Source organism: Aedes albopictus, chromosome 2 (assembly GCF_035046485.1).
Source record: "Aedes albopictus strain Foshan chromosome 2, AalbF5, whole genome shotgun sequence".
Taxonomy (NCBI): domain Eukaryota; kingdom Metazoa; phylum Arthropoda; class Insecta; order Diptera; family Culicidae; genus Aedes; species Aedes albopictus.
Window position 1 is genome coordinate 424140794 of NC_085137.1, and position 22873 is coordinate 424163666.

General features: G+C 42.5%; 2 protein-coding genes across 2 annotated transcripts in view; one reads left to right on the forward strand and one right to left on the reverse strand.

Annotated features, from left to right (window-relative positions):
* The window catches only part of LOC109426679 (zwei Ig domain protein zig-8-like), a 362720-nt gene that overhangs the window by 310194 nt on the left and 29653 nt on the right, over window positions 1–22873 (reverse strand). The window lies entirely within an intron of this gene.
* Window positions 17934–20644, forward strand: LOC134288510 (uncharacterized). The gene is made up of 2 exons (XM_062853564.1): window positions 17934–18117; window positions 18709–20644. The coding sequence occupies exons 1-2, from the start codon at window positions 18103–18105 to the stop codon at window positions 19987–19989; spliced, it is 1296 nt and encodes a 431-aa protein (XP_062709548.1). The 5' UTR covers window positions 17934–18102; the 3' UTR covers window positions 19990–20644.

Below are 22873 nucleotides of genomic sequence, written 5' to 3' on the forward strand. Positions count from 1 at the left end.
AAAAAAAAGTTTCAGTATGCATTAGAAAAGACCAAATGTAGGAGTCCGTCTCAGTCCATTTGGCAGTCCAGTCTATCATGAGATGTAGGAAGTGAGACTTCAGTCCATCTATGATAAAGGGATATATGCAAAGGAAACGGGATGTTTCAGTCTGCAATAAAAAGACCAGATGTAGGAGATCCGTCTCAGTCCATTTGGCAGTCCAGTCTATCATGAGATGTAGGAAGTGAGACTTCAGTCCATCTATGATAAAGGGATACACGCAAAGGAAACGGAATGTTTCAGTCTGCATGTGAAAAGACCAAATGTAGGAGATCCACCTTAGTCCATTTGGCAGTCTAGTCTACCATGAGATGTAGGAAGTAAGACTTCAGTCCATCTATGGTAAAGGGACATGCAAAGGAAACTTCATGTTTCAGTCTGCAATGAAAAAGGCCGAAGATTTCAATAGCATTGACAATGTTGGAAATTTTCACCTCACGAGTACTCATCGCAACATATCAATTGTATTTTAATCGCTTGCGATTGAACTGACACTACTAATCGATTAATGGATGCAAAGAGGTGGCAAAACGAGCATGATATAACTAGCAAACAAATTTATACACATCTGACAGTGCCGCCACAAGCGCGCTTGAATAGCCGAACCTCACCGAATGAGTTGGTTGTAGGGGCTGCGGCGCGAACGCTTGACGCTCACAGTTGCATCATTCGCATACTGTACTGGTATTATACCAATAACAGTTTCTATCTGATGATGTTTCGTGATAAGCTCATCGACATCATCGAAAGCGATGAAAAGTAAAGTTAGCTGGAAGGTAACTGCTCAACGGCCAAAAGGAATAATCAGTATGAACAGTGTCGAGTCTGTTCGTGTGCAATTCGTACAGGAGGTTGGTTTAGCAAAACAAAATAGGGTGAAAACGTATTCATTGGCAAAAGCAAATCGCATCATATCGCGAATGTTTTCATTCAATGCAAGTTCAAGTTTTTGTCTTATTTCAGAATGAAGTCTTATTTTAGGATGCAAATATACAAATTAAATAATGTACATCATAGCTGATTGAAGTAATTGCACTGATAAAGGAAACATCATGAAAAGAGAGGTTATACTATTTGTTGAAAAGGGGAAGAGAAAGGTATTTGGAGCTAAGTATAGAAATGGCTTTATATTTTTAAATAACTAATTTCATATTTATGTTTCCAACCATATTTAGATTGAAGTAGACGACCACCCAATGATGAAGGATACTGCAGGTTGCGGATGATGGAACGAACAATTTCCTGTTGTCGCTGTGAACACCTTGGTTAAATTTCAAGAATAGCTCTCTGCTCATGGCGGATAACTACCAAAGGGCAACTAACGGGAACGAGAAAACCCACACACAGTCTGAAATAGTATATCCAATGAATTTTTGATTTACTTAAAACTAATATCAATACCAAATGTATTTTATGAACAGAATATGTTAGGAACCATTAGGAACTTTAGTTTGAATGATTAATGCTCACAATATTGTTAAAATTTTAATAAAGTTGAGGAGAGATGTAGTAGGCTGTGCTGAGGGTGACATGAGATCGACAGGAAATAAACATCACTTCTGTATCAGACTTCAAGCTACTAACAGCGTTTTCATAAATGTTACAGACGGTAACACAGTGACAGCAGTCGAGTTACGTCAAACACACAAGGCTACGGTGGCGCTATCTGTGCATTTCATAGCGGTCGTTTTAGTTATTTTAGTGATCCATTTGCAATAAATTTTAGGCCCTGAAGAAGGTCCCATACCTGGAATGAATCGTCGGTGATGATCTGAAATCAGTCAACGCATTTTTTTCAGTATGCAAGCCGAAAACCCAAGAAATCAAGCACTCAAATCAGTCGATATTCGTAACCGTTTGCAGGATAAAAATGTATCGAAGACTGTAAAGTGATTTTTGGTTTTGAAAAAAGTTATATTTTAACTTGTTATTATCGTCTTGGTATTGATCAGCCTCCAGTAATAGTAATAGTGATGAAGCAATCAACTAAGAGGTCTGATATTTTTCAGTTCTTGATTTACATTGAACATAACGTTCGAATATGTGCAATCAATAAGTTTCCTAACTCGACGATGGCTTGGATAAAATTCTTGTTTTTATAAATAAAGTATTCACAGGATTCAGGACAACGACTTACATCGACAGAAAGATCATGAGTACATATTTGATGAGAAAGGCACTATCACCACTAGGTGGATTAATCCGGGTTTTTTTTTCATTCACATCAATGTAAATAACCAATAATGAAGATTAAAAGCAGCCTCATTTATTTAATAAGACATGCAGCTATCGGACGCAACAACTGTATCTGAGAAAATGCTTTTGCTCCTGCGAAAAGAATAATGTATTGTGTTTGCAGACAAAAATCAATTTCGCTCAAATGCTTCTCACTACCAATAGTTTGTTGCTTGTTATAGAGCACTGCACGCCGCTAAGGTTGCAAAGGAAAGTTTTTGGCATTATGGCATTATTTCAAGAGCTCTTTTCTACAGGACTTCCTCGAATAATTCCTCCAACAATTTCTTAAGGAGCTCCTCTAGCAGCTTTGTAAGGAATTCTCATGGTGTTCTTTATAGGTTTTCCCAACAGGAGAAGGATAACATTTCCACAGTAATTCCCACTGGGAATCCCAGAAAAAAAAACTTCTGAAAACATTCCAAAAGGATCTGGAGGAATCTCAGAAGGAACTTCCAGAAGAATTTCAGAAGGATCTCCTGGAGGAATTTGGAAAGGAAATCATAGAGAAATTTCAAAAGAAACGCTGTGAGGGGTTCCTTGAGCAGTTCTAGATGGAAAATTCATTAATCAATAATCATTAATTATTAATAAACTCCTGGAAAAAGAGATATTTTTAGATTCTCAGAAGGAACTCCTGGTTCAACTTCTGATAAAAATAAGGAAGAAATTTTTGAATGAATCCCGGAAGGAATCTCTGAAGGAATCCCGAATGTAATTTTAGGAAATCCCGGAAGATTATTTGCTGGACATAACTCCTGGTGAAATATAAGAAAGAAAATTCTGGAGGAATTCCAGAAGGAATAATGGGATGAATCCGTAAAGGGATTCCTCGCGGAATTCTAAGAGAATGGAAAGATGCCGGAAAAAGTTCCTGGAGAAGTTCCGGTAAAAAAAAATCCTGGATAAATCCTAGAAGGAAGTCCATGAGGAATTTCAGTAGAATCCAGGAAGGAATTCCTGAAGGAATCAGAAAAAGAACTCCTGGAAGAATCCCAGAAGCAATTCCTGGGAGGGCTTTTAAAGACCGGTGGGGTTTCCTGCCGAGATCTCGGAATGAATATCTAAGTGAATTACTGAAGAATATCAAGAAGGAATTCCTGGAAGCATCCCGAAAAAAAACTTCTTTGGGAAACACAGAAAGAAGTTCTTATGGAATCTCAAAAAAAAATCCGGTTTAAATCCCTGAAGAGATGTCCGAAGAAACTGTTGGTGGAAGAAAGGAAAAAAAAACCTTGAAAGAACTCTTGAAGCAAACCATGGATAAACTTTTAGAAAAACATTAAAAAACAAACTGCTTGAGAAATCTCAGAAGGAACGTTTGAGGGATCTCTGAAGGAACCCCTGAAGGAATTCAATATGGAGCAATTTTTAAATATTGAATCCCAAAAAAAATCTTGTAGAAATCCCAGAAGGAAATCCTGGAGGAATTAAAAAGGGAGAAATTCTCAAAACGGGATTCCCAAAAAAAAACTCCTTGAGGAATTCCAAAATGAACTGCTGTAAGAGTTTGAAAAGAAACCAATTAGATATTATATTTGATGAGCAAACTAATATCTTCGGAAGAGCTCAGGCTAATATGGTATTTAACTATGTTGGAAGCATTAATTTCCTGTTCTTCGGCATCAAGCAGAACGATGGGTGGTTTATTGAGACATTAGCTTAGGTGATAATCTCAGCTGGTTGCACCTATGGTCAGGATGTCGGCGATCTGATCCTGGCTGTCGGCAAAGTTATTTTGCTATTGATGTTTTTTACATAATATTCTATAAACATGAAATCAGATCTTGTACCGACTTTTCGAACCCTCTAAGCAGAATACCTTCTTCGAATGAGTGTAATCAGTTTCGCACCTTTTAATTCCGCCCTATGTTGCTTTTCTTTAGACAGATACGCGCATTTCGACTACCACTTGTAATCTTCCTCAGTGCCAGTGTCCACTGGATAATTGAGGAAGATTACAAGTGGTAGTCGAAATACGCGTATCTGTCTAAAGAAAAGCAACATAAGGCGGAATTAAAAGGTACGAAACAGATTACACTCATTCGAAAAATGAAATCAGAGCTAAATTTGTTTTTTTTTTTGTTTTTTGACATGTTTTTTTTTTATTGGGGGGGGGGGGGGGGGGGTGGGGGTTTCAAGAAGCTACGTCATTTATAGAGGGGGGGTATCTGAATATGTGACGAAATGCTACGAGAGGGGAGGGGGGTATTGAAAATCGCTTTAAAAAAGCTACATCATTTATGGACGACCCCTAATGTACGATGTAAAGCACAGCAAATTGGTGTTGGTAGAGCGGCCGCTAGTAAAGCCGTGTTGGTCGTTGCTTATCAGATGCTTACGGTGTGACAGAAGCGGATCCATAACAACGATCTCAAAGAGCTTTGAAATTGCACATAAAGCAGTTATGCCACGGTAATTGTTCGCGTCACGTTTTCTTCCTTTTTTATGCACAGGAAACATGTTAGCTACTTTCCAACAGGAAGGAAAAACACCAGAGGAAAGAGATAAACGGAACTGTTGGGGCAATAACGCCAATCAACTGAACTTTTGTGGCAAAAAATGTTAGTGTTGATGGATTCGACGTAAAATTAACCCCAAATAATAATTTCGATGAAATTCACAAAACCAATAAAGAAAAACATGGGTTTTCACAAAAGAAGTTATTTTTTTTTAGGTCGCACCTGCTGCTTTCGCATCCGTTTAACGTTCCACGTTCTGCGGGGTCCCATGCTGCAGCATGACCGCTCATGCTCCATTCTTTTTCTCCTCCAAAATCGTTCTGCACTTCTCATCTGTCGACACTGTCCAATGTACCTGACGGCTGCGTTGTTGATGGCTGCTTTAGCTGTACTACAGCAGTCCTCTAGAGAGAGCTTTTCCTCGTCCGGCAACTCTGCCTCGAGATTTTGCGCGTATATCTAGGTGACATCCAGTTGTGTTAGTCACTCTACATGGAGAGACGAAACTACCCAAAAGTGAGTTCTTTTCACTCAACTTCGGGGTTGCGTGCGTCAAGCCACTTTTGAGTTGATGGAATCGATGTTTTTGTTGGGTTGTTCCCGCTTGCTTCCATGTGAAAGGAATACCTAATTTTAAGTTTTTTTCACCCAACCGAAATTTTGACTAGGTTTTATTCACTCAAATTTGAGTACTGTGCTAGAAACTCAGTGTTGGCTTGACGCACTGAACTGCAAAAGTTGGGCTGTTTCTCTCTTCACTCTCTGACAACATTAGAAAGAGCGCATGAAAAGGGAGACGAAAAAGAACTCAAAATTGAGTTTAAAAGTACCTAATTTTGAGTTTTTCAGTTTCTCCGTGTAGATCGTAACGAGGAAGCCGTCGATCAACAGGTAGTAGTCATAGTCAATGTCAGTGCCACGGCTGGTCCTGACGCCGATAATGTCGAAGAAGTGCCGTCCATCAATCACGTGGACGAATTAATGATAAAGGAGACTATGTTGGAAAAAGGTACTTACTACGAATGGCCATATTCTTGGAAGCGACAAAATCGTTGAGCGATCGCTCTAGCGTTTGAACTGCGCAAAAACGCATCTGAATCAGTACTTTCTGAGCCATGTCTCTTGATTACGATGAAGTTGAAGAATCGGTCAATGATACTCAACCTGCACATTTTTTGTTGACCGACCGATCTCGTGCTTCTACATATCAGCCATCAAGATGAAAGCTCTTTATACCCCGCGTGTGTTGCATACCACCTGCTACGCAACGATTCGTGATCCTACAGCAGATCGGCAAATATGCAGGTGTTTCCGACGAAGTTGTGAGATCTACAGTTTCACTGAAGGCCGCACGGGACGATGTGTAATTTTTCCTATATTCCCTCTCTTTCTAACAATTTGCCTCACAATTTTGAAGATGCAAATATCAAATTCCACTGCACAGACGTTACTGAAACTTTAATCAATTGTGCACTGCAAGTGAGCAAATGAACGATCAAACTTTTAGCCAATAATGAAGTAGAAGTGGAGATTTGCATCTTACTAACAACTAGCAATGGCGGACGATTCAACCACCGTCCCGTCCGGCCTTAACGAGTTTAGATTTGCAAATTGGGCTTAGAGTCCTTCACTGGCACTGTGGTACTCGGATGATGATAAAGCTGCATCTAACATGGAACAGTTGCTAAGGCTTGCAGAAGCAAACCATCTTATAAGCGACAATTTTATCTAAAATCAACAACAAAATAAGAAGTGTAGAATTAGCATTTATGTTAAAATACACGATAATACAAACAAAAAAAAACAAGAAATTAATGTTAAATTGTTAAACATATTTATGAAACGAGTAAGGTCAATCGTTTTTGAGCTAAAGCTATATGAATTTATTCATCTAGCTTTCAATTTGCTTGACCATCTAACACGTATACATCGTTGGCCATATTTAAACCGGTCACGATTGTGTTGTTCTTTATAACCCCACTCAATGCCGCTCGTTACCGTTTCCCGACGAGTGTTACATCAAAAATAAATTTCTCTCCATTACCTCCATTTCCATTCCCTCTACCCCGGTCAAATCCGATAACCCAACTGGAAAAATGCTGCCGTAATTTGCTTGTGATTTTTTCTCGATTAAATAAATTACTATATAAGCGGTCACATCGAACAAGGCAAACGAAGCGGCTTCCGACCTTTGCTGAAACCCCACTCGGAATCCACAGGAAGAACCTCCGTTGTTGCCCATCACAGCAGCACGGCGCACCCGGGATCACCCTTGAGAATAACTCAACCGAACAATTTCCATCCCCTGTGGGCAAAGAAAACGTTCCGGGATGGAACTTCACACTGCGTGGCAGCAAAGCTGTCTGAAAATTGAAAAATCAAAGATCCCTATCCTTGTGCTTATTTGGATGGCTTATGTCCCACTGTGAAACCCCACAAAGGGGGCCAGATGCAGAACACACAGGTCACTGGAAAGGATCGGAACCAAGCTGCCGGAGAATTTTTATTGCCCTCATTATTCTCGGACTAGGATGGTGATTATGTTTTTTCATATTTTCATTTCCGCTCTGCTAGTGCTTCCACCAGCCAGCGTGCTCTCATACATTCGCTCTTTCGTGTATCCCGTACATTCGGGGTGGGTTCCTTTTGTGTCGGTGTTATCATCAACATCATCACCATCATCGTGCTTATAATCGGACTCAGTAGCCCCTTTCCGCTTCGGGTCATTCTTCTTCGCAATTCGGAAGGACTGCAGCAGTATTTGCAGCCTGCCAGGCAGCATGAACCCGTGTGCAGAACTGCTTGTCCTGGTTTAGTTGCTAGACATTTTATCTGTGCAGCAAGAAGGACACAGACAGGCAGACGCGCACAAACGTCCCATTCCCGAGCCTTCGTGTCATCCACGGCAGGGCACTGCGAAGCGCTTCGAGTGGAACATCGGCAAGGTCCCTGTTTGTTGGCAAAAGTTATTTTCGGTACAGTTTCAAGCATGGCCTTCCCGTTCTGGAAGTAAACTGTTACCATTGGAAAAGAACCGATCGATGTGGTGGGGCGCATTCCAGAGAGTGGGCCGGATTTATATTGATGGGACAATCTGGTCTGACTTCCCGTTCGAACGTGCACTTGACAGTGAAAATGGTGTATCGATTATTTTGGGGAAGGAAAATATCGATACAACTACCGCCAATCTGAGGGATTGCTGCTTCGTGATACATTTCGAGTTGCAAATAAAACAAATTTCAAGGGCTTAGAAAGTAGAACTGGTTGCCATGAAATACCCAAAAAATAGCACAAAACCCCATTTACTCCTGGAGATTTGAAGCGAGCAGAGATTTTTAGGGCCCTCTAAGTCGATTTAATAGCTATCTCGGGCGGAAGATAGAGATTTGTAACCATACATAAGACTGGTTTATCCGAAGACATTTTGAACTTGAACAGATCAGAGTTCCATTCAGGAATAGCTCTTGCGGTCCACACAGACCGCAGAGGACAAGCTTCTTTCTAAGCAATAGGTATGGTATACAACAATGGAGGGCGTTGTAGGTACAAACCACAATGAGACTCTCCTGCAGTAGCAATGGAAGCGAGTTATCGCAATGAATACGCAAATTTTGCGAAGGAACACTTGAGTGCAAAGAAGGTCAAATGGAGACTCCTAATCTGACACATGGCAATCAGTCAGCTCATGACTGCTCATGCAGAGTTGGGTTAGGTACAGTTCTATGTTAAGTTATCCATGAACTGTACTACCTATGTAAACCATCAAACTGAAGCATCTCAAATTTATGTTTGAGCTACTTCAGATGATGTAATCATCCTAGCAATACTGCCAAATATCAGCGAAAAGATGCTGAATGCAAGAGCTTACTTGAAGGCATCCATAAGAAAAGGTTGAAACTCGAAGCATACTGTCAACGTTATTAAAGAAGCAAAACAATTTCTTAAGGTAACTATACAGAAGTTACCCTACGAAAATGAAATTTTTGAAGAAGAACCACTTGGGCTACGCACGCTTTTTGCGCTAAAAATTGATCTGAGGTTTCCTAGCCGTAGCCACTACCCAAACTAGACAGGATAACACTCTTTAAAATCACAGCACACAATGGAAACATCAACGACAAACCAAATCGGTGTCAATTGAAAAACGCCCATGGCGAAAACGCATCAAGCGAACCCATATAGGTAGTAATGTAAGCTAATTGACAACATTTGAATAATCTCGTCCTTATTCAGCCTCAAATTTGAGACTCAAGAAGGACAACTGATTATCTCGGAGAAACGCAAGGTCCACTGCACTATTGCTCCGGTTAGCGGTTAGCGCAGTAATGGCAAATACTGTGGAGGACGCCCCATTTCTCCACAGGCTCCGTTTGTGGTTAGGTTTTTATTAGACCCCCCTAACCATTCATTTCTTGGCACGGTAAGCATAAAGCCGCATAACACCATGAATTAGGGGTCACCTGTTTAGTGGACTCTTATCACTGGATCAGGCGATATTCTTAGCCAAGTGAGACAACCGCTACCGATACTACACAGCTATCTACACTGAAATAAATTTGGTTGTCGTTTCCACCGAATCCATGGTAAAATTAAGAACTGTACCAACAATTTTCAACCGAATGCAAAATTCTGTTAATTGTACTGAAACGTTGTCAATATTACCGTGCGTGCATTACTGTTGACTAAAAACATTCTTGGTTCTACTATTTGGGCATTGTAATTTCGACCATGTAGACTTGAATGTTGCGCGTCTTAGATAAACATGGTCAAAAATACAATGTCAAAATAGTAACATCAAGAATGTTTTTAGTCAATGGTACTTCACGCATGGTAATATTGACAATGTTTCAGTACAATTAACAGAATTTTGCATTCGGTTGAAAATTGTTGGTACAGTTCTTAATTTTACCATGGATTCGGTGGAAACAACAACAAAATTTATTTCAGTGTAGGCTGATCGAGAAAGTTTAACATTGATGGTTAAAAACAACTCATTTAAATTAAAAAAAAACTGGATATTGTATAATAATATGCTCTGTTCTTTGAACATCAGGACCAGAGATGAAAAATGATGAAGATTACAGCGGAGCAGACACAAACCAAAACAAATAAACCCGTGAACAACAGGGGCCCGAGAATACTCTCACTTCTTTATTCATGAGTAAACGGCTGGTAAGCACTTGTATGTGATTCGCGAAGCTTCGCGAGTTTTTTGCTTTTTGACGAAAAATGCATTTTAACGACTAGCAGTGCTGCTTTTTAGGAACAATGAAGTATAAAGCATGAGTTTATGTTGGATAATCACTGGATTTGCTATTATAACCACAATAAAATGCACTTCCCGCACCTCCACTAGTTCTTCACGAATAAAAACTCATGAGTGTTTCTGTTTTTGTTTTGCTTCTTACTCACGAAGCAGGCGGGTGCGAATAAACCCACACACTGTTTACTCTTGGAATCATGAGTAAACCTTGTGTTGGCTTTACACTCGCGAATTGCTTCATGATGAGAGTAATTCCATCACTGGTCTTTGATATTAGCTTGAGTATGCTGACTTTTTCAATAGTGGTTACGTCTAGAGTGGTTTTAACTTAGAGTGGCGTCAATGTCAAAATTGGAACAGCGGTCATCTGTCAAATCCATACAAATTCCTGTTCCAAACGAGCAGGAGACCTGTCAAAATGGGAACATGACGCCACTCTCCCTTCCAGTCACTCTAGTTACGTCAACTATGCGAACATGGCATGCCATGCCATGCAGTGCAGACACCACACAACTATCAATAACGCAGTACCACCAACGAAACGCATGATTTGACAAGAAATTCAGAGCGATTTTTCAGGAGATCGCAACGAATGCAGCCATGCTGCAGCAAGGAACCAGGCAGAACGTGGAACGATACAAACAAAGGCGCGGAAACAACAGACTCACCTCTATCGGGGAGAAAATACGGCGCCTGGGCCTGAAAGAAGCCGAGTGTAAGAAAATGGAACTGTTGTGCTGTTCTCCAGAAACACAGAAATTCGTCCAGAAGCTCAACGCATTTGGCAACGGATTCGTGCCGAAATATGCAAGCAAAACGACGAGAACATCATGACAGATGGACACGAAGTGATCAACAAATCGAAGCAGCTCCTCGACCAACACCAGAATGGCGCGAGGACGTGAACATGGAAGACCAAGGCTGCGGGAGAAATACCCTGTGCATTGACTTCAAGCAGTCATGTGACAATATCGGCCACACAGAGCAATGAAAAATCGTGGACGAGAACGACTTCGTCGGGAGGCAGACTAGACTGATCAAAACGACGATGAACGGTGTAAAAAAATACGTATGGACGATCAGTTCCAAGGGACTATGACAAGATGATGGACTTTCATGTCACGAGGTCTCTACACTCTACATATGGTGAACCAGTCATTCGAAAGGTAGTAAAAGCCGGAAAGATGGGATCGGCAAGTTGTGAGAATGCTGGATAACATCCCTACAAAGCTGTTGTTTACCAGAGATCCAGATATTATAGGAATACCTAAAGGGCAGCGTGAAAGGTTCACGGACCAGGTGCAGAATGATCTATCAAATGTGGAATGCGGCTGAGGAAGTAGGGCTGTAGCGAAGAATCAAGTGTTGTAGTAAATGAAGAAAATGTTGATTCTGCTTTTTTATGAGAATACTTAATGCAAAATAAATGTCAATAGTCTCTAAATCCTTTTAATCAACTTTGTCGGAAACACCATCTTAACACCTCAATGGCGACGTGAAGATTAAGCCCCTGGAGCAGATCAAATACCAAGCGAGCTTCTAAAATACGGTGGAGAAGCACTTGTGAGAACACTACGTTGAGTCATTACCAAAATTTGGGAGGAGGAAGTGCTACCGGAGAAATGGATGGAAGGTATCGTGTGTCCCGTCTACAAAAAGGGCAACAAGTTGGATTGCGGAAACTATCGGTCATATCGATCATACTACTGAGCGCTGCCTACAAGATAAATTCTCAAATTTTGTGCCACCGTCTATCACCGAATCCGAATGCAAGAGAGTTCGTGAGGCTATATCTAGCTGGCTTCATGGGTGAACGCGCTACAGCAGACCAAATGTTTGCCATCCGCCTGTTGTTGCAGGAATGGCGCGAATACAACGTGCCCACACATCACTTGTTTATCGATTTTCAATCGGCATTTGATATAATCGAACATCTATGGCAGATTATGCACGGATACGTACTTCCGGATAAACTGATACGATTGATCAAGGCGACAATGCATCTAGTGATGTGCATATTTCGAGTATGATGGACACTCTTGAGTTCCTTAGAATCTCGCAGAGGTTTACGGCAAGGTGGTGGTATTTCGTGCTTGTTGATCAACATTGCTGTAGAGGGTGTAATAAGGATAGCGGAGGTAAACACGAGTGAAACGATTTTCATGAAGTCCGTTCAGTTGCTTGGTTTCGCTGATAATACCTATCTTCTTCTTCTTCTTGGCGTAACGTCCTCACTGGGACAAAGCCTGCTTCTCAGCTTAGTGTTCTATGAGCACTTCCACAGTTTTTAACTGAGAGCTTCCTCTGCCAATGACCATTTTGCATGTGTATATCGTGTGGCAGGCACGAAGATACTCTATGCCCAAGGAAGTCAAGGAAATTTCCTTTACGAAAAGATCCTGGACCGACCGGGAATCGAACCCGTCACCCTCAGCATGGTCATGCTGAATACCCGTGCGTTTACCGCCTCGGCTATATGGGCCCTTTGATAATACCTATATAGCTCGTAAATTTAAGACGATGGCGAAAACGTACATCCGACTAAAGAATGAAGCCAGACGAATCGGATTAGTCATTAATGTGTCGAAGACAAATTATATTATTGCAAAGGGCTATTGGGAGAAATTACCGCGCCTGCTACCCCGAATCTCTATAGGCGGTGATGATATTGAGGCGGTTGAAGAATTCGTGTACTTGGGCTCACTGGAGACCGCCGACAACGACACCAGCAGAGAAATTCAGATACACGTTGTAGCAAGAAATCGAGCTTACTTTGGACTCCGCAGAATTTTACGATCGAACAAAGTTCGCCGTAACACGAAGTCAACCATCAACAAAACGCTGATTAGACCGGTAGTCCTCTATGGGCACGAAACATGGACCCTACGAACAGAGGACCAACGCGCCCTTGGAGCTTTCGAACGGAAGGCGTTGCGTACCATCTACGGCGGAGTGCAGATGGAAGACGGGACTTGGAGAAGGCGAGTGAACCACGAGCTGCATCAGCTGCTGAGAGAACAAACCATCATCCACACCGAAAAAATCGGCAGGCTACGGTGGGCCGATCACGTCACCAGGATGTCGGAAAGCAACCCGACTAAAATGGTTCTCGAGAGAGAGCACAGCCATGGATGGACCGAGTCGAATGGAGATGGCTCCTACGTACAGCAGAGGATATTTAGGCCTTAGTCTGACCGTTAACGTAAGGTAAGTTTAACTAAGCTTAGCTAAGCAGATCCTAGAATTGCTTAACTGCATACGATCGTTCTAACCTCTATTATTTTAATTAATTTATTCCAGATTAATCAAACATTCCATTATCAAGATTCACGTGGACACGTAGAACAACACCTACAATAAGCTTCCTATTCATCCTCAATTCAATGTAATCGAATCAATATAATCCTTTGCCCCTTCGATTTTCTGCTTTAGCCTTCTACGACTTCCATTACCGCTCTCGCGTTCCTGCTACTGCTGGCAAATCCTCCCACACATCAGACCACCATCAACGTGACGTGATCCTCAACAGCCACTGCCATAATCTCCCAGCAAAGGAAGCTCACAAACATTCCCGGGGAAAACACACGGAGAAAAAATACCCACGTCTTCCTGGAATCCTATCATCGTTCTTCCGCTCGCTTGAAACGGGCAATAAATCTGCCGGGAAAGAAAATTACTCGCCCGAAATATGAGTCCCTGTTAGGTTAGGTCCGTTCGCAGAAACGGACCCTGAACGTTGGTTGCGCCGACGAGGAAGACGACGACGACGACGACGGGCGCGATGTTACACCATTAACTTCGCAAGATTTGCAGCTAAATTAACACTCTTGTGTCTCGCGTTACTGCTTTTGCTGCTACAGTGAGCTTTTCGCTTTACGTCCGCTGACTATCGGGGACGGACATTTGCGACGACCCGGTTGGTTCGTCGATTAATGGACTTTCATTAATTATCCGCTCCGTCCACTTCAATCTATCTTTTTTGGTTTGAACGAACCGTCAGGCGGGGGTGAATTTATCGTGCCTTACCTGACACCATTCAAATAAGTGTCAAATTCATTCCATTATTAGTTTAATAAGAGTTGATCTATCTCCGCTATTGGGTCACGTGGTTCAAATTATTGCTCAAAACGTGTTTTCCACAAACACTGCATAAGTTCAATAATTAAATAAACAGTTATTCCTCTTTCAGACACTTAGATAAACTTATGGCGTGTGTGAAAGAACATTCTTACTAAATATTTTACTTTAAAATCACTTGGATTACATTACACACTCTGGAATGTCTACTCAATAGAGTGGGTCAACGTTGTATGGAGAAACTTTAAATTTGATCGTATCAACATGGAACAAAGCTTTTTCAATCTATATTAGCGTCCAAAACAACTGTGTAAAATTTGAGAGCGATTGGTTGCGTCCCCGTATTCCGCATTGCGATTGAAATTTGTATGGAAGTTAATATGGGAAAACGTACTTTTTTGCATTTCACTCATAAGTTGATTTTTTTGTCTAATACCATGTAACTAATGACGTTAAAGTATAGCCTAGGATATGCCGAAAAACTTTGCCGAAGACCGCAAAGTGTTTCGACGCTTGGGAAAAAAGTTATTCGCCTGGTAACTTAGGGCCGATTTCTTCACCTCGGCTTAACCGGTAAGCCAGGCTTACCCATATAGTTAAACCTGGTTTAGCTCTTAAGCCAGGGTGAAGAAATCGCCCCTTAGGCCAATAATTGAGATTTTATTATTGATGTTATTCCTTTACATGTTAAATGTTAAGCACCACCGGACAATCTGTACGTTGTAACTTTTTTCACAAGTGTCGGATCACTTTCCGGTCTTCGGCAAAGTTTTTCGGCATATCCTAGGCTATGCTTTAACGTCATTAGTTAGATCGTTTTAGACGAAAATCTTCAAGTTATGAGAAAAATGCAAAAAAGCATGTTTTCTCATGCTAAATTCCATACAAATTTCAATCGCAATTCGGAATACGGGGATGCAACCAATCGCTCCCAAATTTTGCACAGTTGCTTTGGACGCTAAAAGGAATCGAAATAGCTTTGTTCCGAAAAATCGACTTTGTTGACCCAGTCTACTACTCATACTTATTGGCAAATATCAATGTGCCAAACCACATCATCCAAAACGTTCTAGAAATGCATTTGCAACTCTTTTATGGATAAATTCAGTCATACAAGAGTTGGATATACTTTTGTAGAACATGTATGCAACTCGGGGCATTCTGGAATAAAGACTTTTTTCCCAGTGCATGTTTCCTACACTGACCAAATGTCCCCCAGCGTACGGTATGCCTTCGGAATGCTGTGGAATGCCACCGTCGCCGCCGTCGTTGGACCTGGGATGCGGTTTAACAGCAACACCCGGGTCATATGGCCGTCGAGGTCAATAAGCGATACCACCTTGCCACCTCGGTTTCATTTGGCTCTTATCGTGAAATTAGATCCACCTTTAATGATGCTCGGCCGTGTGTAGGTCATGAAACTTGCTTGGTTTAGGCGATGTGGAGCACATAGTTCACGGTAGGTATAACCTAACCACAGAAGCGGCAATGTGATGGCTTCTGTTGTGGTGGAGGCGGTAGCGGCGATGTACTGGAAGTTGTGTGTGTGAGATTTAATTTCCTGCAACGCCATGGGAGATGGTTGTGGGTGGACGCCTGTGATGATATCAGCTGGGGCCACTGGATAAGCGTTTCCAGTAACTCAAAACGTACTCGGGGGTCTTGACAGGAAACACTTCCCAATTAAGATGGTTCCATATCCGCATGGTGATGGGTTTATATTGGGCAATAGGTAACATTTAATGGAGGTTTCATGGAGTAATCCAGTCAGCTGCGTGGAGCTTGATTCGTACAACTGCTCTCGCTATAGCTCTTACTATAGCATATACGGCTTGAATGATACAAAATTATAGTCTTCAACGTTCGGCGAAAGGAAAGTGAATAATGATATGTTAGATATGATAGCATTTGCTAGATTTTGAACAGGTGAGTAGATTAATAAAGATGAAATTAGGCATGGAGGCCAAATATGAAAAAATGCATCGAAATGAGTGAAACTTCGTCCATACGTCCCTGAAGTATAACGTCTCTGCTAGGATGTCCCAAAATTGCACATCGTCAGAAATCTTGGGAGGGCTGCAAAAAGGTGAGTCAATAAGAAGAGCGTCCAACATAGCTCTGGTCCTTTCAAGCTCCTACCTCATGCCTTCACGGGTCAAGCGATGACAAAGACCGCCAGCTAAGAGTTGTGACCCGAGCGTCTGTTCACCAAGGAGATGCGGCTCAAACAGCGTCTGCTCTGGCATCCAGCGGCTGAGTAAGAAACACTGCATCAAGGCCAGCAAGATCCAAGGTGGTAGCCCATCAGCGTGGTGTTGGTTGGGACGCTAAACAGTGACACGATAGCCCTCCGGCGAGGCAGGAGTGTTGGCGTAGGCCCAAAAAGCCCCATTACGAATATCATAGGAGAAAATACGACTTCATAAAATCGGCCCACGCGACGAAATGAGCACTACGATTGGTAACTAGGAACCTGGAATTGCCAGTTACTTGGTTTCGCAGAATGTTACAGGGTTACAGGATAATCTAAGACGAATTTCATCCCCGCAACTTCGACATCATGGCGTTGCAGGATCTTTGTTGGACTGGACAGAAAGTGTGGAAAAGCGGGCATCGAACGATTACCTTCTACCAAAGCTGTAACACCCCCAATGAACTGGGTGCAAGATTTATAGTGTTGGGCAAGATGCAACAACGTGTGATCGGGTGGCAGCCGGACAACGCAAGGATGTGCACGTTGAGAGTTAAGGATCGTTTCTTCAACTACCGCATCACCAACGTCCACTGCCCACATGAAAGGAGACTTTATGACGAGGAAGAAGCGTTCTACGCGCAGTAACAGCAAACATACGATAGTTGCTTGCCGCGAGACGTGAAAATCGTTGTCGGCGACATGAACGCTCAGGTAGGACAAGAGGAAATGTGCAGACCGGTAATCGGGCGAAAAATCCTGCACACCGTATCGGATGATAACGGCCAGCAATGCGTAAACTTAGCAGCCTCCCGTGGTATGGTAGTCCGAAGCACCTTCATCCCCCGCAAAGATATCCACAAAGCCACCTGGAAGTCACCCGACCATCAAACAGAAAACCAAATCGACCACGTTCTAATCGACGGTAAATTCTTCTCGGATACACTGAAACCTCCATTTAAGTCGAAGCATGGCTGATCGAAAATATTTTTTACCGTGCAGGCAATGACTAAACTATACAGTTTTATATTTTTTGACAAATCTTCTCTGTCACGCAAAGTGTTAAAAAATATAAAAGTCTTTAGTTTTCTCATTTCTTGTACGGTAAAAAATATTTTCGATCAGCCATGCTTCGACTTAAATGGAGGTTTCAGTGTATAACCAATGTCCGCACATACCGCAGTGCGAATATAGATTCGGACCACTACTTAGTAGCTGTATGCATGCGCTCAAAACTTTCGACAGTTATCACCACGCGTCGAAGTCGAACGCCGCGACTCAACATCGAGCAGCTGCGTAACGTAGAAGTGGCTCAAGACTACGCGCAGCAGTTAGCAGTGGCCCTACCAACGGAAGAGCAGCTTGGCGCAGCTACACTTGAAGATGGCTGGAGGGACATCCGATCCGCCATAGGTAGTACCTCGGCTACAGCATTAGGCTTCGCGACTCTCGAATCACAAAAATGACTGGTACGACGGCGAATGTGAACAGTTGAAAAACGAGCATGGGCGAGAATGTTGCAACACCGCACCGTACGAGAGCGCATGAGGCACGTTGCAGACAGGCACGGAACAGGCAGAACTCAGTCTTCCGGATGAAGAAGCGCCAGCAGGAAGAACGAGATCGCGAAGCGATGGAAGAGCTGTACCGCGCTAAGTGTAGGATCTAGTAATCATAGAAATTAATGTTATGGGAATAAACGTCATTCAGTACTAAACCATCGGCCTCGTCACTACATTTGGCGACGACCGGAAAATCAAAAAAAGAACTGAAGCGTGAATTCTGGAGCGAGCAGGAGAATTATCAGCCCAAATCAGGAGATCTGAAGAAAAATGGCATTTTCTATGGTAAGCATTGTGGAAAACAAACAATTAAAAATGTCGTGAAATGTGATAAAACTTGCAGCCATTGGTTTGTGAAAAAGGAAGCCCGACGTATTCGGGATAAGCCTTCATGTACGTAGTGAGACCCGGGACGCCGGGATGCGCCTCACAGATAAACTGAACGGAGGCCCGCCAGACGGGATGATCCTCCAGTGAGACCCGGAAGATACGGGATGGCTCTCACAGTGAGACCCGGAAGACCCGGGATGGCTCTCGCTGTGAGACCCGGAAGATCCGGGATGGTTCTCACAGTGTCGCGTGTTGAGGCCCGGTTTTCGGGATGGCCCTCAATATTTTCGAGAGACCCGTATGATCGGGATGGTTCTCTCGAAAGAGGTTCAGTTTGAATTGAGGCCCGAATTCGGGATGATCCTCAGTACATGGAGAAATCCTGGAGAAATCAGGATGACTCAGGAAAGCTCGAACCATTGGCTGAAAGGATGTCATTTTCACGAATGAATATTTTCTCTGCTAAATTGTTTGATTTCCATAGCAACGGTTACTAAGATTACACATGTATAAGTCAATGGGTATCAATTTCCTACTTTGAATCAGATCAACCAAATCGTCCCTCCGTTCGTGGAAAATGATGAAGGTTCCCCGGCCATTCGCTGGGAAAAGTGGCGGGAACACTTCGAAGCGTATCTGGAATGGAAAAATGTTGTTGATCATGAGGAAAAGTATAAAACGTTGATGTTGTTCGGTGGCTCGGATGTGCGCAGAGTAGTTTCGAAACTACAGGTAGATGGATCACATCCGATGGACAACCGTTACCGTGCTGCTCTCCAGTTGTTGGACGAATACTTTATTCCCCGTGTATCCAGAACCTTTGAGAGGCAAAGATTTCGGCAAATGATTCCGGAGGCCAACGAAAAACTGGACAAGTACGTGATTCGTTTGAGGAAACAAGCAGCTAACTGTGGATTTGAAAACCAAACGGACAACATGATCATCGACCAGATCGTATCGACCGCTAAAGATGACAAGCTGAAGCGGAAATGGTTAGAAAAGGATTATACACTGGACGAAGTTCAAGCTATGGCCAGAGCTCAAGAATCAGTTCAATTGCAAATGCACGCCTGGGGAGAAAACGACACCAGCAACGTCGTGAAGGACGCAGTCAATCAGGTGCAAGGCGGAAACCCAAGCTCCACATTCCGTAATACAAAGAACCGCCGAATGGATAAGACCGATACGTTACATGCAAGCAGATGTTCCCGGTGTGACGGACGGCATTCTTCAAACGACCCAAAATGCCCAGCTGTGTCCCGTAGATGCAAAATTTGTCGGGAGGTCGGACATTTCGCCCGGTGTTGTCGAAGAAGTAAGTCGAAGCAAAGCCACCAAAGTACTCCGGTTCAGAAGCAGAAAAGATTCGTTCGTGAGGTTGCTGAAGGCGATATTGATGAGCAGGTTGATTGCCCGTCAACATCTTCGTCATTTGATCTGTTTCACTTGGGAGCGACGAAGCGATTTGTGTCAGCAAAGGTAGGCGGTGTTAGCCTGAAAATGATCATCGACACAGGTGCGGAAGAAGATATCCTCAGTGAAAACGACTGGAAGATGTTGAAAGCTACAGGATTCGAGGCATACGGAATCAAGAAGGGAAGCAATAAAGTGTTCCATGCGTACGGATCCAAGGCTCCGCTGGTGGTTTTGGGAGAAGTAAAAACAGACATCAGCTTCGAAGGAAGGAACGTTGATACCACACTGTACGTAATTCGAGGAGGAAAGTGTTCTTTACTGTCAGCAGACACGGCCGTTAAGCTAGGCGTCATCAGGTTCTTGAGCATTGTTGAATCTGAACCGTTCCCGCGCATTACCGGTAAGCCTTGATTTACTCTTATAATTTTTATAATAAACCTTCCTGTATTATCTATTTGATTGGGTATGATGTTTTGATAATGCAGGAATACAAGCTAACATAAAAATAGACAAGACTATCCCCCCCGTTCGTCAAAGTTTGAGACGCATTCCATTTCCCCTGGAAGAGATGACTTTGCTTAAGTTGAGAGAATTAGAAAAGCAGGACATTATAGAGCGAGTCACTGAAGCATCTGAATGGGTATCTCCAATGCTAGTAAAACGTAAAAGCATTAACGAAGTCAGGATTATAGTAGACCTTCGCGAGGCGAATAAGGCTGTAGTCCGTGAGGTTCATCCACTTCCAACACTAGAACAAATAACGAGGAAGATCGGCGGGAATGTAATATTCACAAAGCTAGATATAAAGCAAGCTTTCCACCAAGTCGAACTTAAAGAGGAATGTCGCTATATAACCACGTTTATCAGCCCAATTGGTTTGATGCGTTACAAGAGATTGATGTTTGGGTTATCCGCGGCCCCTGAGTTATTTCAAAAGGTCATGGAAACCATATTAGCTGATATGCCATGGTTAATAGTATTTATTGACGATATCCTCATTCCGGCAAAAGATGAGGAAGAGCTAGCCCACAGAACAAAAATGGTACACACGCGCTTACAAAAATACAACGTTCTGCTGAACACATCTAAAGTAGAAGCAGCTGTCAGAGAAACAGATTTCCTTGGATATCATATCTCAGGTCAAGGAATATCTGTAGCACAAGATAAGCTTGAAGCCATCAGGAAATTGCAACCACCAAAATCTGCGGAAGAAGTTAGGAGTTTCTTGGGTTTAGTTAACTTCGTTCACCGATATGTTCCAGATATGGCAACTATCACCTACCCACTGAATCTACTGACAAGAAAGGGTACAAAGTTCAGTTGGAATAACACGCACCAAAAAGCATTCATGGAAATCAAAGAAATTTTATTAAAGGAGGAAACTTTAGGGTACTTTGATGTTAATGATGATACTTTCGTGATCGCTGATGGTAGTCCCGTTGGCTTGGGCGCAGTTCTCGTCCAAAAGAATGCGTCAGGAAATTTCCGCATAATTTGCTACGCTTCAAAAACCCTTACGCCGACTGAACAAAAATACGCCCAAACAGAACGCGAAGCATTGTCTTTAGTTTGGGCCTGTGAAAAGTTTCATCATTATCTATACGGAAAATGTTTCACTCTAATCACCGATCATAAGCCATTGATCGTTATTTTCGGAGACCGTCTGAAACCATCACCTCGCATTGAACGCTGGAAGCTAAGACTAATGTCCTATGATTTCAAAATCATGTACCGCCCAGGAAAGAATAATATTGCCGACCCCCTCTCAAGGCTATGTCAGTCGTGTCCCGATACTGGTCCTAGTTTCGATGAAGAATGCGAAAGGATAATACGATTAGTTGGTGTTGATAGCTGCCCTATTGCACTATCAGTAGAGGAAATTAAGATTATAACACAAGATGATTCGGAACTACAAGAACTCATGAAATGGCTACCGTATAGTTCTAGGCGCTGGCCGAAGACATTGGTAAGAAAACTTTGGTTTTATTTTAGTATAACCATTTGAGTTTCATCTCTTTAATAATTCATATTTCCTATATTAGATGAGATATAAAGCATTAGCAGATAGCCTTTCCAGTGATGGTGTCTTTGTTTACAAAGATCAGAGGATTGTGATCCCTAGAAGTCTACAGAAACGTACACTGGAATTGGCGCACGAGCCGCATCTTGGGATCACAGCCATGAAACGTCGATTACGAACAAAGGTTTGGTGGTCAAGAATGGATGACATGGTAGAACAGTTTGTGAGAAATTGTCACGGGTGTGTTCTTGTATCAGATCCCGATACTCACCCAATCACAAGATCCGAAATGCCTGGTAAACCGTGGGAGAAAATAGCTATTGATTTCATGGAAATACCGAGCGGAGTTCATATACTAGTCGCTGCCGATTACTATTCAAGATTTGTTGAAATTGCTATACTTTCATCAATGACTGCTTCGGTAACAATTAGGAAACTCCGCGAAATATTTGCTCGTTTTGGATACCCAGAGGAGATAGTGTGCGATAATGGGCAACCATTTTCTTCTCAAGAATTTCGAAGTTTCTGCAAAACTAACTGTATCAATATTCAACACACCGTTCCATATGCTGCCTTTCAAAACGGCCTAGTGGAACGACAAAACAGAACACTCCTCAAAACCATAAAAATAAGCGCAACCATGGGTAGAAACTGGCGATGCGATCTTCAAGACTTTCTTCACGCATACCGCGCAACTCCCCATTCCACAACAAACTTTTCACCCTCTGAATTGATGTTTGGTTGGAACATTAGAGATAAACTCCCAGGAACACACCGCAAGATTGATGTCCAACAAGCCAGAAGAAATGATGTGAAATCTAAAGAATCGGGGAGGAAGTATGCTGATTGTAAAAGGAACGCCAAACCTTCCGTTATAGATGTCGGGGACCACGTGGTCGTAAAGAACTTCGTGAAGAAAAACAAACTGACATGTACTTTCCATCCTGACCCACACGTTGTAATTCGCCGAGAAGGAACGCGGTTGACCTTGCAGAACATGAAGACTGGAGTGACATCAAGCCGCCACGTGAACCATACCAAATGTATCCTGAGCAAGAACCCCGTATCTACAGGAGAAGAACATGCTGACAATATTGAAGATACCAGCAACGATGATGGACCACGGCCGAAGCGTACCAGAACGAAACCAATGTACTTGAACGATTATGATTTAAATGAAATTGGAATTTGCAAATAATACTTAAAGAATTGAGATTGATAATAAAATGAAGGGAGGGATGTAGGATCTAGTAATCATAGAAATTAATGTTATGG